Genomic DNA, 17545 nt, shown 5'->3' on the forward strand with positions numbered 1-17545 from the left:
TATATACACAGAGACACATACATTTAATAAAATAAATTCAAGACAGATTTTAAAATAGGGCAATAGAAAAATAAGAACAGAAGGTATAAAAGTTCACAAAATATACTTTATAATACATCTTTGAAAGGTAGGTTACAATTTTGCTATTCAATTCTATTCTCCAATTCAGAAGGGAAGTGTGAGCGGTATAAATTTTCCTCAGACTAGCCTTGCTTTCTCAGTTTATTCTAGAACTTATGCTAATACAACTTGTTGTTCAGATGCAATTTCCATAACCTTCTAACTTGAGAAAACAGAAGCACCATCTTCAAGGATAAAAGTCAGTTGAAATTCAGTTTCCCACTCAAATATACTTCCCACCAATAATTACCTAATGTCCTACAATTCACTGGGTGTGGGAATTTCTACTCTCTCCTATCTCAGGGTTAGTTTGATGCCTACCTGCAGTTTTCTTTCAGAGGTTAAAGGGTAATGACTGCCTCCCTTTATTGAATAATGTTAACTTGGATATTCTGGAGACTCATTTGTTTCTTATATAAAACCAAACCTTGACAGATTACCTTGATATGCAGTGAGTAGTGGAATTAGTGAGTCCCTAACTTTTGCAATGAATAGCACCCCCCAAATGCCATAAAAAGTTAGAGATGAAATAGAAAGGAGAACAAAGACGAGGGTGATTGTATTAGTCCATTTTCACACTGCTGAAAAAGACATACCTGAGACTGGAGAGAAAAAGAGGTTTGATTGGACTTACAGTTGCATGTGGCTGGGGAGGACTCAGAATCACGGTAGGAGGCAAAAGGCACTTCTTACATGGCAGCGGCAAGAGAAAATGAGAGAGAAGCAAAAGCAGAAACCCCTGATAAACCCATCAGATCTCCTAAGACTTATTCACTATCACAAGAATAGCATGGGAAAGGCCGGCCCCCATGATTCAATTACCTCCCCCTGGGTCCCTCCCACAACACCTGGGAATTCTGGGAGATAACGATTCAAGTTGAGATGTGGGTGGGGGCACAGCCAAACCATATCATTCTGCCCCGACTCCTCCAAATCTCATGTTCTCACATTTCAAAACCAATCATGCCTTCCAAACAGTCCCCCAAAGTCTTAACTCATCTCAGCATTAACCCAAAAGTCCATAGTCCAAAGTCTCATCTGAGACAAGGCAAGTCCCTTCTACCCATGATCCTGTAAAATCAAAAGCAAGCTAGTTACTTCCTACATACAATGGGGGTACAGGTATTGGGTAAATACAGCCGTTGCAAATGGGAGAAGCTGGCCAAAACAAAGGGGTTACAGGCCCCATGCCAATCCAAAATCCAGCAGGGCCGTCAAATTATAACGTTCCAAAATGATCTCCTCCGACTCCATGTCTCATATCCAGGTCACGCTGATGCAAGAGGTAGGTTCCCATAATCTTGGGCAGCTCTGCCCCTGTGGCTTCACAGGGTACAGCCCCCTGTCCTGGTTGCTCTCACAGGCTGCTGTTGAGGATCTGTGGCTTTTCCAGGTGCACGGCACAAGCTGTCGGTGGATCTACCATTCTGGGGTTTAGAGAATGGTGGCCCTCTTCGCACAGCTCCACTAGGCGGTGCCCTAGTAGGGATTCTGTGTGGGGGCTCTGAGCCCACATTTCCCTTCACAGTACCCTAGCAGAGATTCTCCATGAGGGCCCTGCCCCTGAAGCAAACTTTTGCCTGGGCATCCAAGTGATTCCATATATCTTCTGAACTCTAGATGGAGGTTCCCAAACCTCAATTCTTGACTTCCATGCACCTGCAGGCTCAACACCACACGTAAGCTGCCAAGGTTTGGTGCTTGCACCTTCTGAAACCATGGGCAGAGCTGTACCTTGGCCCCTTTTAGCAATGGCTGGAGCAGCTGGGATGCAGGGCACCAAGTCCCTAGGCTGCACACAGCATGGGGACCCTGGGCCTGGCCCACAAAGCCATTTTTTCCTCCTAGTCTTCAGGGTCTGTGATGGGAGGGGCTGCCATGAAGACCTATGACATGCCCTGGAGACATTTTCCCCAATGTCTTGGAGATTAACATTCAGCTCCCAGTTACTTATGCAAATTTCTGCAGCCAGCTTGAATTTCTCCTCAAAAAAATAGGTTTGTCTCTTCTGCTGCATTAACTGGCTGCAAATTTTCCAAACTTTTATGCTGTTTCCCTTTTAAAACAAAATGCTTTTAACAGCACCGAAGTCACCTCTTGAATGCTTTGCTGCTTAGAAATTTCTTCCGCCAGATACACTAAATCATCTCTCTCAAGTTCAAAGTTCCACAAATTTCTATGGCAGGGGCAAAATGCCACCAGTCTCTTTGCTAAAACATAACAACAATCATCTTTGCTCCGGTTCCCTACAAGTTCCTCATCTCCATCTGAGACTACATCAGCCTGGACCTTACTGTCCTTATCATTATCAGCATTTTTGTCAAAGCCATTCAACAAGTCTTTAGGAAGTTCCAAACTTTTCCACACTTTCTTGTCTTCTTCTGAGCCCTCCAAACTGTTTCAGCCTCTGCTTGTTAGCCAGTTCCAAAGTTGCTTCCACATTTTCAGGTATCTTTTTAGCAGTGTCCCACTCTACGTGTACCAATTTACTGTATTAGTCCATTTTCATACTGCTGATAATGACATATCCGACACTGGGAAGAAAAAGAGGTTTAATTGGACTTACAGTTGCACATGGCTGGGGAGGCCTCAGAATCATGGTGGGAGGCAAAAGGCACTTCTTACATGGTGACGGCAAGAGAAAATGAAAGAGAAGCAAAAGCAGAAACTGCTGATAAACCCATCAGATCTTGTGAGCTTAATTCACTATCATGAGAATAGCATGGGAATTCATCATTGAATCACTCATTGAAAAGAATGATTTGGTAGAGGTTTGGTAAATAAGCAGAGAAAGATAGGAAGAGCATATCAGATTCAATTACCTCCCTGTGGGTCCCTCCCATGACACATGGGAATTCTGGGAGATACAATTCAAGTTGAGATTTGGGTGAGGACACAGCCAAATCATATCAGGGACAGTCATTGTTTCTCTGCTCTCATATTTATGGCAAGATTCATTGTTCACTCATCTGGTCTCCATAGTTAGAACACTTCTTTGAAAATACTTTAACCAGATTCATAATATTTTATAAGACATGTTATAAACTGAATGTTTGTGTCCTTTCCTCCACCCTCCCATCCATATAGGAAGCTCTAACCTCAATGCAATGGTATTGGGAGGTGGGGCCTTTGGAAAATAACTGTGCTTAGATGAGGTCAGAAGGGTAGATCTCCCTTGATAGATTAGTGCCCTTATAACTAGAGGAAGAGACACTAGACCTTCTTCTCTGCAGAATATGAGAAGGCAGCCATCTGTAAGCCAGGAAGAGAGCTCCCATCATGAGTCAAATCTATTGGTATCTTGATCTTGGACTTACTAGCCTCCAGAACCGTGAGAAATAAGTGTCTGTTGTTTGAGCCAACCAGCCTATGGGATTTGGTTACAGCAACCCAAGATGACTAATATAACAACTTTACAACTGAGCAAATATATATATAAATTTACAGATGAATAGAAATATTATTTCCTTTTCTAGAACCACATGACCAGTATAGGCTCAAAATCTCATTCTCTTCATGGTGAACTTACTCAATTATTTGTTCATCTTAGTCAATTATTTGCTAACTGATCGCCTACTCCATGCTAGAAGCTATGCTCAGCTTTGAGTCACAAAGATAGAGAATATACGGTACCAAATCCTAAGAAGCTTGCAATGGAAAATAAGCAGATAAGAAAATAAAAATAAATGTTACAATATCACAGCATTAAAAATGTACTAACAGAAGGCTATATTGAATATGTTAAGGTGCCACAGAATGAAAGATAACCATTCTATTTGGAGAAGTCAGGAAAGGTTTCAGAGACAAGGTAACATGAATTCATCATTGAAAAGAATTAAGAGGTTTGATAAATAGACAGAGAAAGGTAGGAAGAGCATTTTAGACACAGAGAATACTGTCTAGCAAGATCCAGGAATAAAAAAAGAATTGGCATATAATGGTGTGACAAACAATCAGGTATGGCTTGAGCACAAAGCATGTATGGTAGAGACAGAAAAAGATAGTGACCAAAGGGGAGCCTGGGAATGAAGGCAGGAGTTAGACTGTGAAAGGCCTTTATATTGCACTCAGTACAATTTTTGTAAAATAAATGAACTCTCATTTTAAAAGCCTAACTTTCCTTTGTGTGTTGCCTTTGCCTTTGTCTAACATTACCAAGAGCACCTATACCTATGTGTCCCATCTTGCTCCAGTCCTAAGGGTAGCTGGGTCTTGGTATTCAAATTCTCTTTTCCGCTTTTAGGGATCCAAGCTGGGCTCATCAGCAGTTAACAGGTCTAAGTGCTTGCTTCATTTCTGAGGAGAAGAAAGTACCAGGAAGACAACCAATCCTATGGTACTTCGTAACTATGGCTAGGAGAGCCAAGTCAAGCTTTTTAGTCTGACCACCAGTCTGGCAATGAAGGCTTCCAAAATGGATGTGTAAATTTGAGCTAAGAGTGGGTGTCCAGAAGAAGCCATAGTAAATAGCAAGCTATGTTCAAAAACATCTATGTGGTATGAGGAAAACTGGGGAGGGTACCAACTAAGGCTAATTGAACCACTTGGGGGAATTAATGGATCACACCCAGGAAGATAGTCATGTAAAGGAACAGGCTGCCCCTTCCCTTGGTCCTTGTGGTGGGGTGTCTACTGGAACCGTCGTGGATGTTGCCATGAAGTCTGTATGGACCCAAATATCAGAGCAGCCCATTCTGCTTTATGTATCCTGCTCATTCATTCATTCATTCAACAAGCATTCATTGATCAGTTACCATGTGATGTTTTAAACACTGGGAATACAGAGACAAAAGATACAGCCTCTGCTCTTGAGAAACACAGCATAGTGAATAAATTAAAATCAAGCACATTTCTCTAGACAAGGAAAACTCACTAGAAAAACAGAATTGAAAAATAAGATTTAATTCACAATAGCATAATATAAAGTACTGATAACCTTATTTAATAAAAAACATAAAGAAAAAGTTTTAAATTAGTCTAAAGAACATATAAGATTAGAAGAATAATTGGGGAAACACTCTATACTTTTGGGAAGGATGGTTTATTATCATAAAATCTCAATTCTCCCCCAAATTAACCTCAAGTAAGATTTCAGCTGGGTTTTCTGAGGATCTCTGAAAACCTCTATAATCTACATGGAACAATAAAGGTCCACAAATAACTAAATAAATGTCGAGAAAGAGGAGTAGAGTAGAGGTAGGGGAGGGAATGTCCCAACCAAATCTATAGATGTACTACAAAGCCACTGTCCTAGAAACAATTTCAAGCAAGAACATTTAAATGGACAAGTAGAACAGAACAGAGAGCAAGCGACAGAAACAGACCGATCTACTTCTAAGAATGTAATACATAATAAAGTTGGTAGCATAAATCAAGAAAAGATGAAAATTGGAGTTTAAAAACTGACATAATAATAAACTGACATAATTAAGTATCTACTCAATATCATTAGACTAAATAGACTCAGGATGGAAAATAAAGCCGTTAAGATAATATAGAAGAATTAGTGTGTGGCAAAATTGTTACACGTTTCTGTTCAGCTTACTAGGAGACAGTGTTTTCAATATCTAAAACTCCCAGACAACCAAGATTGAGATTATACAAGCGACAGGGCCAGATCTGCATCTCAAAAAGATCACCTAAGGGTGCAGCAAATTGTGTCTACTCTTTCTCTTCTTTTTCTTTTTCTTTTTGAGATAGGGTCTCCTTCTGTCACCCAGGCTGGAGTACATGAATTCACCATGACATGAGTACATTGATCATGACATGATCATGGCTCACGGCAGCCTCAACCTCCTCAGCTCAAGCCATCCTTCCACCTCAGCTTCTGCAAGGCAAAAGAAAGTTTTGCAAGGATACAAGAAAGTTTTGCAAGGTAACAAGAAAATGAGAGTAACTCAACACAAAAGTAGACAAAGGCATGATAGGCAATGTGAATAATAACATGACAACAAATTTACTGAGATCCTCAACCCACTAGTAACTAGAGAAATGAAAATTAAACAGCAGTGAAATACTGCTTTGAAGCTACTCAACTGATCAAAATATGCCCAGTGTTGGTGGGGACATGGGGCTACAGAGACTCTTGCACCATAATGAACACACAGTCCGTGCAGCCAGTCTAGTGAGCAATAGCCAGGATTTGGCTAAATAAGCACACCATCGCTTTCCAACCCCAGAATTCCAATCCTGGATGTTCATATCCCAAAGAAATTCTCACACAGGTCCGTAAAGGATGTATACAAGGCTGCTCATCACAGCATTGCTTGTGATACAGGGAAGGTGAAAGGATTTCGGTGGCCACCACTGAAAGTGAGGATAGGTAAAATATGATGAATTCAGACTGTGGAACACCAAGCACTGGTTAGAAGCAAAAGACTACAGATACACAAAGGAAAATGAGTAGATGTTTAAAACTCATCCTAATTTTAAAAAGTAAAAAATGCAAAGTCGATAGAAGACAGTATTTATGTAAATTAAAAACACATACAAACAGTACAGAATTTGTTACAAGAAGAAAGGAATAAGTAAAATAAGGCAGAAGCCTTGAACAAACCAAAGAAACCAAACGATAGTGTGCATGAAGACTTCAAGTAATTCTATTTTCTGCATCTGCCCTCCCCCAATTTACCAAAATAGGTAAATTGTAATAAAACCTACAAAGTGCCTTTATAGAGATTAGCTCTAGTGCTCGCTTCAGCAGCACATATACCACATAAATTTATACACAAACACACACACACACACACACACACACACATAGATTAGTTTAGCTCTAAAGGGTGTGGATGTTTGGAGAAGAGAATAAGAAAAGGCTTCACCAAGAAGGTGACAACAGAGATGGATCTTGGAGGACTTGTTAGAGTTTATAGAAAGTAGGGAAAAGGGGAGTGTAATCTGAGGGCAACTGTAAAAGCAAAGGTTTCTAAATACAAGCAAAAGATAAGAAAGGAGAGAATAGGCTGGGTGTAGTGGCTCATACCTACATCCCAGCACCTTGGGAGGCTGAGGTAGGAGGATCACTTGAGCCCTGGAGTTTGAGAGCAGTCTGTGCAACACAGTGAGACTCCAGGTCTACAAAAAATTTTAAAATGAGCCAGGTGTGGTGGTGCATGCCCGTAGTCCCAGCTATTTGGGAGGCCAAGGTGGAAGGATAGCTTTAGCCCAGGAGGTTGAGGCAGCAGTAGGCCATGATCAGGTCACTGCACTCCAGCCTGGGTGACAGAATGAGACCCTATCTCAAAAAGAGAAAGAAGGGAAAGAACTGATACAACTTGCTGCACCTTTAAGTGATCTTTTTGAGATGCAAATCTGGCCCTGTCACTCTCCCTTAGATCCTTCAATGGATTACCTTGCCCTCAAAATAAAGATCAAATTCCTTAATATGGTCTACCAGGCCCACATGATCCCTGGTCTCTGCTCACATCTTCAGTTTCATCTTGTGCTATGGTATTTCCACCTCTGTCCTCCAGATCTGAAATTCTCTAGCTTTCCTTCAATGACACTCCTACCTCCAAATTACAGATTTCTCAACCCTCCAGAAGAGGTCATTTCAGGTCTCAGGTTATATATATATATAAAACTACAATTTTGATGGATGCTAAAAAGTGTGAACTCAAAAGTACCTGAGACAAGTCTCAAAGAAAGTTTAGAAAGCACTAATATATAGTAATATAATATATAGTATATAATACATACTATATATAATATAATATATGCTATAATATATACTATATAATATATATATTCAGAAATCAAAAATAAAAATCTAAGGCCTCCTAACCATCTGAAAGGACCCCTCCTCTAGGCCAAGGGCATTCCAAAGTTAAGCTGCAAAACTGTTTCAGGCCATGATGGAAGTGGGAGTCAGACATGCCTCATTATGCCCTCCTCTTTTTTGGAATTCAAGGAAAAGCTGACCGGCATTAACACCAACACAGACCTAAGGTCTGATAAGAAACATTTACCATCTATTCTCTCTGAAACCTGCTACTCAGAAGCTTCGTCTACATGATAATACCTTGGTCTCCACAACCCCTTAACATATCCCAGACATTCCTTTCTATTGATGATAATTATTTTGTCCAGTTACTAATCAGAAAATTTATAAATCTACCTATGACCTGCAAGCCCTCCTACGCCCACCCTCAAATTGTACCCATCCTTCCAGATTGAACCAATGTAAACCTTACATGTATTGGTTGATGTATTATGTCTCCCCAAAGTGTATAAAAGCAAGCTGTACCCTGACCACCTTGGGCACGTCATCAGAACCGCCTGAGACCGTGTCATGGGCGCATCCTTAACTTTGGCAAAATAAACTTTCTAAACTTTCTTTGAGACTTGTCTCAGGTACTTTTGAGTTCACACTTTTTAGCATCCATCAAAATTATAGTAATGGAATATTAAGTAATCATTTGTTTAATGTTTATGCAGGCATAATCTAGGTCCTTGAGATCAAGGACCACGTGCACAACTATATCCCTAGCTCCTCATTCAACGCTTTGCACAATGTGGGTTGAGTATCCCTTATATGAAATGCCTGGGACCAGAAGTGTTGTGGATTTTGGATTTTTTTTGGATTTGGGAATATTTGCAGGTACTTAATCAGTTGAGCATCCCAAATCCAAAAATCCCAAATGTCACATGTTCCAATGAACACTTCCTTTGAGTATCATATTTCACAATTTGGAGCATTTTGGATTTGGGATTTGGGAATTCGGTCTGCTAAACCTACACATGAGTTGAATGATTGCGTAAAGTAAAGAATGGAGTAGGAGTGCTTTGGTTGGGGTGGGAACAGGTGATTCTGTTTCAGACAGCTACCTGTGACAGTAGCATCTAAATAAGAGTTGGGGTCAATTATGGAACCACTGGCCCTGTTCTTTCTCTCAGTGTTCTACACAATGGGGTCCTCAGTGTATCCACTGGCGGAACGAGATAAAAATATTAAAACTTTCAATTACATTTATTCTTACCTCATTATTTCAAAACATGTGTGTTTGCATATCATACAGAATTACACATATATAATTCATAAATAAATAAAACATGCATATACTGAGGAGTGCCTGCTCAAAAATTGTTTATTGACAGGAGGTAGGATAAAAGGTGTTTAAAAATCACTGCTGTGCATCAGAGGGTTTCCACTATTATTATGCATCCAAATCAGCAAGGAGCTATTTTGAAATACTTCTGCTTGACCCCAAACCTACAGAATTAAAACTCCATGGGTTTAGGGCAATGGCAAATTCAAAATGATGATTAGATTATTATGATGGAAGCCTCCGCTAAAGAACCACTGCTTTTCTATCAGGATTCCTAAACCTGGCTTCTCACCCTAATCATAATCATCTTAAAAACAAACAACAGTCAGACCCAGTGACTCATGCTTGTAATCCCAGCACCTAGGGAAGCCGAGGGAGGAGGATCCCTTGAGGCCAGGAGTTCAAAATCAGTCTGGGAAAATAGAGGGTAGTGAGACTCCATCTCTACAAAAAATTTAAAAATTAGCTGTGCATGCTGGTGTATACCTGTAGTCCCAGCTACTAGGGAGGCTGAGGCGAGAGGATGGCTTGAGTCCAGGAGTTCAAGGATGCAGTGAGCTATGATCATGCCACTGCACTCCAGCCTAAGTGACGTAGCAAGACCCTGTCTCATAGATAGATAGATAGATAGATAGATAGATAGATAGATAGACAGACAGACAGACAGACAGATAAACAGATAGTTTTTTCTTAAGGAAATTTTGCTGATTTGCCAGGTTTGGGAGCCACTGTGTCAGAAGTGTTCAAACCAGAGGGACTCCATCATAAATAGCGACTTGGTAAAATAAAGCTGAGACCTACAGGGCTACATTCCCAGGAGGTTAGGCGTTCTTAGTCACAGGATGAGATATGGGGTCGGCACAAGATACAAGTCACAAGGACCTTGCTGATAAAACAGGATACAGTAAAGACACCAGCCAAAACCCACCAAATCCAAAATAGTGATGAAAGTGACTGGTCATCCTTACTGCTCATTATACGCTACTTATAATTCATTAGCATGCTAAAAGACACTCCCACCAGTGCCATGACAGCTTAAAAATGCCAGGCAGTGTCTGGACTTTAGACCCAGTAGGGTCTAAAGTGGAAAGGAACCCTCAGTTCTGGGAACTGCCTGGCCCTTTCTTGGAACACTCATGAGTAATCCACACCTTTTTTAGCATATAATGAAGAAATAACTGTAAGTATACTCAGTTGAACAGCCCATTCTTTTATTCCTTTGTTTTCTTAATAAATTTGCTTCCACCTTCCGGGCTTGCCCCGAATTCGTTCTTGTGCGAGGCCCATGAACACTCCCTTGGGGTTGGGTTCAGAACCTCTTTCTGGTAACAATTACAGTAGAGCCAGAACTCCATTAAATGAAACGTACTGGTTATAGTCTCCTTAAGAACAGGAATTGGGCTGGGCACGGTGGCTCACGCCTGTAATCCCAGCACTTTGGGAGGCTGAGGCGGGCAGATCACGAGGTCAGGAGATCGAGACCATCATGGTTAACATGGTGAAACCCCGTCTCTACTAAAAATACAAAAAATTAGCCGGGCGTGGTAGCAGGCGCCTGTAGTCCCAGCTACTCAGGAGGCTGAGGCAGGAGAATGGCATGAACCAGGGAGGTGGAGCTCGCAGTGAGCCGAGATCACGCCACTGCACTCTAGCCTGGGTGACAGAGCGAGACTCCATCTCAAAACAACATGAATTGGCTGAGCACAGTGGCTCACGCCTGTAATCCTGCCAGCACTTTGGGAGGCTGAGGCAGGTGGATCACTTGACCCCAGGAGTTTGAGACCAGCCTGGGAAACAAAGTGGGACCCTCGTTTCTATAAAACAATACAAAAATTAGCCAGGCATGGTGGTGTGCACCTGTAGTCCCAGCTACTCACAAGGCTGAGGTGGGAGGATCGCTTGAGCCTGGAAGTTGAAGACTGCAGTAAGGTGTGATAGCACCACTGCACTCCAGTCAAGGCAACAACACGAGACCCTGTCTCAAAAAAAAAAAAACTAAGGGACAGGGATCGTTCCCATCTCCATCCCTATCTTCCAAAAATTTTGGATGGGGAAATTTCCAAAACATCCCAAATCCAAACATTTCAAAAGACAAAAAGCAAGACAACCTGATTAACGGTGCTTCCAGGGATTGCTTGCCATAGGACAGGCAGGCAAGGACCCACTCTCTCTTAAGACTGCAGCACCTCACCATAGCTATAACCAGCCTCCGGGAGGACCCAGGCATTTTCAGACATCATTTACCAGACATTTTGGAGATGTTCAATTGAATGAGATTTGGAAGCATACATATTTTTCTATGATATATGCACTCAAGTTAAAAATGTCTTTGTATAGGAGATTCGAGAAACATGAGCCTCTAGTCTAGAGACCTAGGAAGAGCGCTGGTGTAACTGCATCAACACTTTGGCACTGGTTTATAAACTCACCGACAAGATCATCTTTCCCTCCTCCAAACTCCCATGGCAACTCTAGCATAAAGTGCACTGCACTTCAATATTGTTGTTCATCTGTCACGTCCATTACACTGTGAGCTCCTTGACATCAGGGTAGGCAAACTATTCATGCAGAACCCAGCAGAGCTGGTAAGAGGCTGTTCTTTTTTTGAAATGGAGTCTTGTTTTGTTGCCCAGGCTGAAGTGCAGTGGTGCAATCTCAGCTCACTGCAGTCTCCACCTCCCAGGTTCAAGCAATTCTCCTGTCTCAGCCTCCCGAGTAGCTGCAATTACAGATGCAAGCCACTGCGCCTGGCTAATTTTTGTATTTTTCTTAGTAGAGACAGGGTTTCACCATGTTGGCCAGGCTGGTCTTGAGCTCCAGACCTCAGGTGATCCGCCCACCTTGGCCTGCCAAAGTGCTGGGATTACAGGCATGAGCCACCACACCCAGCCGGGGCTGTTCTTTTTTTTTTTTGTTTTTGAAGGCAGTGGCACTCTTTCCCTCTCTCCCTCCTGACCATTCCACCAAACATCTCCCACAGACACAAACCATGGAGAATATCAAGCATTTAAACTTTGCTAATCAACTCTTTAAAATGATAGTCCATTTCAGAACTCGAACAAATATTTACTATACCATTGACTGACCCCAAGTTGGGCTTTCCTCCTCTTAAAGAAGTTCAATGAACTACAAGAATATGTGGATTAAAAAAACAAAATTTAACCCAAAGAATCCTAGTGACCTTTGCTCGAGCTAACACAGCATCTCTTAATCCAGCTCTAAAGGATGTGAAGAGCTCCAGGCCTGAGGCACCGTGCTGTGCAGCAATTTACTTCTTCATTGCACCAGGCCCATCCCTCATTGCCCACAGCATCCAGGGGTAAACTCGGAACAAAAGATAGCTTACACTTTCATAACTTCAAAAATTACATCACACATGCATGTCCAGTGTTAAACTATAACCGATTACACGTACTGTCTAAAGAAATTGTTGAATACTCGCTCTGCTTTTCTCCCTGTTGGCCTTACAATCCTTGTTTCTAATTTCCTTCCATCCTCGGGTCATAAAACTTTACACCCAGTGGCCTGGCACAAAACTTTCTTTTCTTGTTTCCCTAATATCCTTAAAGCAGGCATTGCAGTCCTATGTACTTCTTCCTTCTATACAAGCTGGAACATCCTGAGTCCTAAGCTTTATACTGTGCTTAAGAATGACCCGTGGGAGGCCGAGGCAGGTGGATCACGAGGTCAGGAGTTCAAGACCAGCCTGGCCAGTATGGTGAAACCCCACCTCTACTAAAAATACAAAAAAAATAGCCAGGCGTGGTGGCGGGCGCCTGCAAATCCCAGCTACTTAGGAGGCTGAGGCAGAGAATTGCCTGAACCCAGGAGGCGGAGGTTGCAGTGAGCCAAGATCATGCCACTGCACTCCAGCCTGGGCAACAGAGTGAGACTCCATCTAAAAAAAAAAAAAAAAAAAAAAAAGATTCACAAAGTGAATTAGAGACTCCAGTGCAGGTGTACCACAAACTACACTTTGATCTATGGTGTGGCAGATGAGATGTCACAGCCAGATCACCCATGCATCCACAAACTACACTTTGAGACCCTCTGCACACTTAGTTGTTATATATGTTATTAATAATTCACAAGTGAACACAATTGTGAATTATTAAAAATACACCATTCATTCATTCAGGTTGAGGTGGTCTCTTTCGCTTCTTAAACTCCCATCCTTTTCCTATACTCATGACTTAATATCTCTGAGAATGAGTGAATTTCTAAACGTCTGAATTAACAGAAACATTCCTTTTACAAGCAAAACAGATTATTTCCTTGGTAATCCTTCCCAGAACCACCCATCTTACCACTACTGATTAAAAAAAAGAAAAATGGGTAGTCCCGACTAAACCAGGCAAGCTGAAGCCCATGGCTCCTGGACACAAACGATGACAGCTGTGACTAAACTCCCAGGCAAGGCTCTTTCAGGTGTTTATCTAGCCAGTAGGCCTCCAAATCTTGAAAGCAAAGTAGCTACCTTGAGAAAAAAAGGGTGCCAGGCTGTGAAATGCAAATTCAAAGCAAGTAGTAAAGTATGAATAGTTAAGCTTCTTTCTGCGAATAAAACACAGAGCTCTAGAGGCAGCCCCTGCAAAAGCAAGAGCAGAACTCCTCGAGGAGTCCTCTCACAGACAGAGAAAGCATTCAGAGAGCACATAATTTCATTCACCTCCAACAGCCAATTCTTAAAATCGGACTCAATCATTTTATCTTCAAAAAAACAGTCAGCACAATACTAAAGTCCATTCCCTGCTTATTTTCCCATCACCCCTGCATTCGTTCATCTTCTTTTCTTACCTACATGTCTACAATATCCATCTAATTGCTACAATAGCTGTCTGATTGCCTTCCTTGCCTCTCCACTTCACTACCCACGCCAGTCCATTCTCTACGCTGCCTCCAGAGCTTTTCTTTTTAATCTAACCTTATAATCTGATCTCATCATGACCTTGCTTGAAACCCTTCCAAGGAGGCCCATCCCCAGAAGAATAAAGTCCAAACTCAGTAGCAGGAATGGCCTACAAGGCCTTTCATGATTTGGCTGCCCAACTACCCTTCCAACTTCATTCTCTGCCATTTCTTCACCACATCTCATGTTAAACCCACACTATTTGCACATCCCTGAACAGAGGGTGCTCAGGCTTGTATTTTTGCATATTTCACTTCAGCTGTTGGTATGCTTCTCATATATCCTCCTCTCTACTAGGTAACAGAATTTTTTTTTTTTTTTTTTTTTTTTTTGAGACGGAGTCTCGCTCTGTTGCCCAGGCTGGAGTGCAGTAGTGCGATTTTGGCTCACTGCAAGCTCTGTCTCCTGGGTTCATGCCATTCTCCTGCCTCAGCCTCCCAAGCCTGGCTAATTATTTTTGTATTTTCAGTAGAGATGGGGTTTCACTGTGCTAGCCAGAATGGTCTCAATCTCCTGGCCTCGTGATCCGCCCGCCTTGGCCTCCCAAAGTGCTGGGATTAAAGGCGTGAGCCACCGCGCCCAGCAAGTAACAGAATATTTTTAAAAGACAAGTCAACTCAAATCTCACCTTAGCTGGGCGCGTTGGCTCACACCTGTAATCCTAGCACTTTGGGAGGCGGAGGTGAGTGAATTTCTTGAGTCAAGGAGTTTGAGACTAGCCTGGGTAACATGACAAAACTCTGTCTTTACAAAAATATACCAAAAATTAGCCAGGTGTGCATGGTGGTGCACGTGTGTACTCCCAGCCCCAGGAGGCTGAGGTGGGAGGATCACCCGAGCCCAGGAGTTTGAAGCTGCAGTGAGCCATGATCACCCCACTGCACTCCAGCCTAGGTGACAGAGTGAGACCCTATCTCAAAAAGAAAAAACTATATATAATCCACCTTATCCATTCAGGCTTCTCTGATTCCCCAAGCAGTGCCACTTATTCTCTCCTTTATGCTTCCATTGTACTTTGGGTCCATCTCAACATAACATTTACCGTGCTCTGCTGTCATTATTTGCTACCTGTTTCTTTCTTCAATCAGATTGAGAGCTTCTTGAAAGCGGAGATCTTGTCTTCGTATATCTGGTTTCTAAGAATGCATAGAGTAAATGAATAGAAGAAAAAATGAATGAGGCAATTAGTATGTATGCCTTGAATGGCACTAAATTTAGGCTCATGCCAATCAATGTGCAAAGACTGAGAAAATAAGTAAGGGGAAGCCAAGGATAGAAGATAAAACTATGCTCATCAGAATAGAAGAGGATGGGCTGGGCGCGGCAGCTTGCGCCTGTAATCCCAATCACATGGGGTCAAGAGTTCAAGACGAGCCTGGCCAACATAGTGAAACTCCATCTCTACTAAAAACACAAAATTAGCCGGGTGTGGTGGCACGCACCTGTAATCCCAGCTCCTGGGGAGGCTGAGGCAGGAAAATCACTTGAACACAGGAGGTGGAGGCTGCAGTGAGCCTAAATCGTGCCACTGCATTCTAGCCTGGGCTGGACAGAGCAAGACTCCATCTCTGAAAAATAACATAAAATAACAAAATAAAATAAAATAAGATAAAATAAGATAAAATAAAATAAAATAAAATAAAATAAAATAAAATAAAATAAAAATTAGAATAGAAGAGGATAGCTAAGAACCACAACGGCCAAGCCAGCCTGGCTTCAACAGAGACTAATGGAGAGACCACGGTCAGCCCCATTAACAGAAGAACTGCGGCCAGGCACAGTGGCTCACGCCTATAATCCCAGCACTTTGGGAGGCTGAGGCAGGTAGATCACAAGGTCAGGAGTTCGAAACCAGCCTGACCAACATGGTGAAACCTCATCTCTACTAAAAATACAAAAATTAGCTGGTGTGGTGGCGTGCGCCTGTAATCCCAGCTACTCAGGAGACTCAGGCAGGAGAATCGCTTGAGCCTGGGAGACAGAGGTCACCATGAGCTGAGATAGCACCATTGCACTCCAGCCTGGCAACAGAGCGAGACTCAAAAAAAAAAAAAAAAAAAAAAAGACAAGAACTGAGTTAAAAATCAGTTTGAAAGGTTCGGTGTTCGGTTACAGGATCAGACAAAAAGCAGAGGCAGAAAGGCCTTAGGAGTGTTCCAAGAACTAGCACTGGACCAGCTGAGAGTCAGAGAGAGTTCACCGTGGGAACAATGCAGCCAGTAATGTGGGATGGTGGCACCATGACATTATCTAGTCAGGACAATGACAGCCCCAGGGATAACGCTGATGAGTTCCTGCTTCAAAAAAGGTCATTGTCATTCCTTTAGTCCTGATACCTAGACTACACAGGATCATTCCCTGCCTCTCCCCATGCCCTATAACTTGATCTTAAAGGCGTTATTGTCAATTACAGTAGTCTCAAGTTCCAGAAGCTATTTTTATTCAGCCCCAACTAATACAGCTTTCATTTTAAAATAGCTTTATTTTGCATCTATTTACTGTTCCTAGCCCCTATCACTTTGTTCTTATAAATGTATTCATTCAACATGCCTCACTGACAGGAACTGCTAGGAAAGGAAACGAACCCAGGTTGACCACCTTTACACATCTGGTACTTATACTAAAGTGATTTTTATATAGGACATTATTGAATCACCACAATAATCCAGTGATGTAGGTATTATTACATACTATTATCCCCATTTAAGACATTAGGGAAATGAAGTGTAGGAAGATTCAGAGAAAGCACAGGAAGGTAAATATGCCCAAGATTTCACATGAAGTAAATGGAAGGCAGGATTCAAATTTACCCGTCTGAATCTAAATCTCATTCTCTTTCCATTGCGTCTTTCTCTCTCCTCTCTAGGCCTTTATATAGAGGAAATATAGGCCCAAACAAAATATAAAAATCTCAGGATAGGATGACAAGCCTGATTAAGAAACCCAGTCACCAAGACCAAGCAGTAAGAAATGAAAACGAAAAAATAAAAATAAAATGCTGACAACCATAGTCTGCAAAGTAAAGGAAGAATACCTGGGACAGCTAGAGTGACCTCCACATGCAAACACACCCTGCAGACAGGAACAGGCTTGTTGGGAAGAGCAAACTCCCTAAATGGTCGGTTGTAACTTTCCTACTAGTAGAAAAGTCAGGAAAAGCCTTGTGTGCTAACTCTCTGGACAAGTGCACAAGAATCAAGGGTTGTGACTTCAAAAACCAAAATATGCTCACAAGTCAGAGCTGGCAGAACAAGAAGAGGTCAAGTTGATGAGACCTGAGGTTCAGAGAAGAAAAAGAGAGAGAGAGAGAGAGAGAGAGAGAGATGTAATCAAGAAGAACCAATTGAAGCTGGAGGGAAGCAGAAAGAATAACCAGGCTGGTTCAGGAGGCAGTTTTGGCACCTCTGACCCCATTGCCCACCCACCGTAGGCAGCATGAAATATGCCAGAGGTCAACAATTTTCTGTTT

General features: G+C 42.1%; 1 protein-coding gene and 1 long non-coding RNA gene across 2 annotated transcripts in view; both read right to left on the bottom strand.

Annotated features, from left to right (window-relative positions):
• The window catches only part of LOC144340208 (uncharacterized), a 20596-nt gene continuing 3051 nt past the window's right edge, over positions 1–17545 (bottom strand). The window contains exon 3 of the mRNA XM_077998193.1: positions 1–2654. Coding sequence (XP_077854319.1) covers positions 2615–2654 — 40 coding nt within the window. The 3' untranslated portion in view covers positions 1–2614. The remainder of the gene's footprint in view (positions 2655–17545) is intronic.
• LOC144340007 (uncharacterized) overlaps positions 15119–17545 on the bottom strand; it is a 4718-nt gene continuing 2291 nt past the window's right edge. Inside the window, exons 2-3 of the long non-coding RNA XR_013415683.1 lie at positions 15519–15644; positions 15119–15212 (exon numbers count right to left, since the gene is read on the bottom strand). This is a non-coding gene — a long non-coding RNA (uncharacterized LOC144340007). The remainder of the gene's footprint in view (positions 15213–15518; positions 15645–17545) is intronic.

Source organism: Macaca mulatta, chromosome 3, assembly GCF_049350105.2.
Source record: "Macaca mulatta isolate MMU2019108-1 chromosome 3, T2T-MMU8v2.0, whole genome shotgun sequence".
NCBI classification, from domain to species: Eukaryota; Metazoa; Chordata; class Mammalia; order Primates; family Cercopithecidae; genus Macaca; species Macaca mulatta.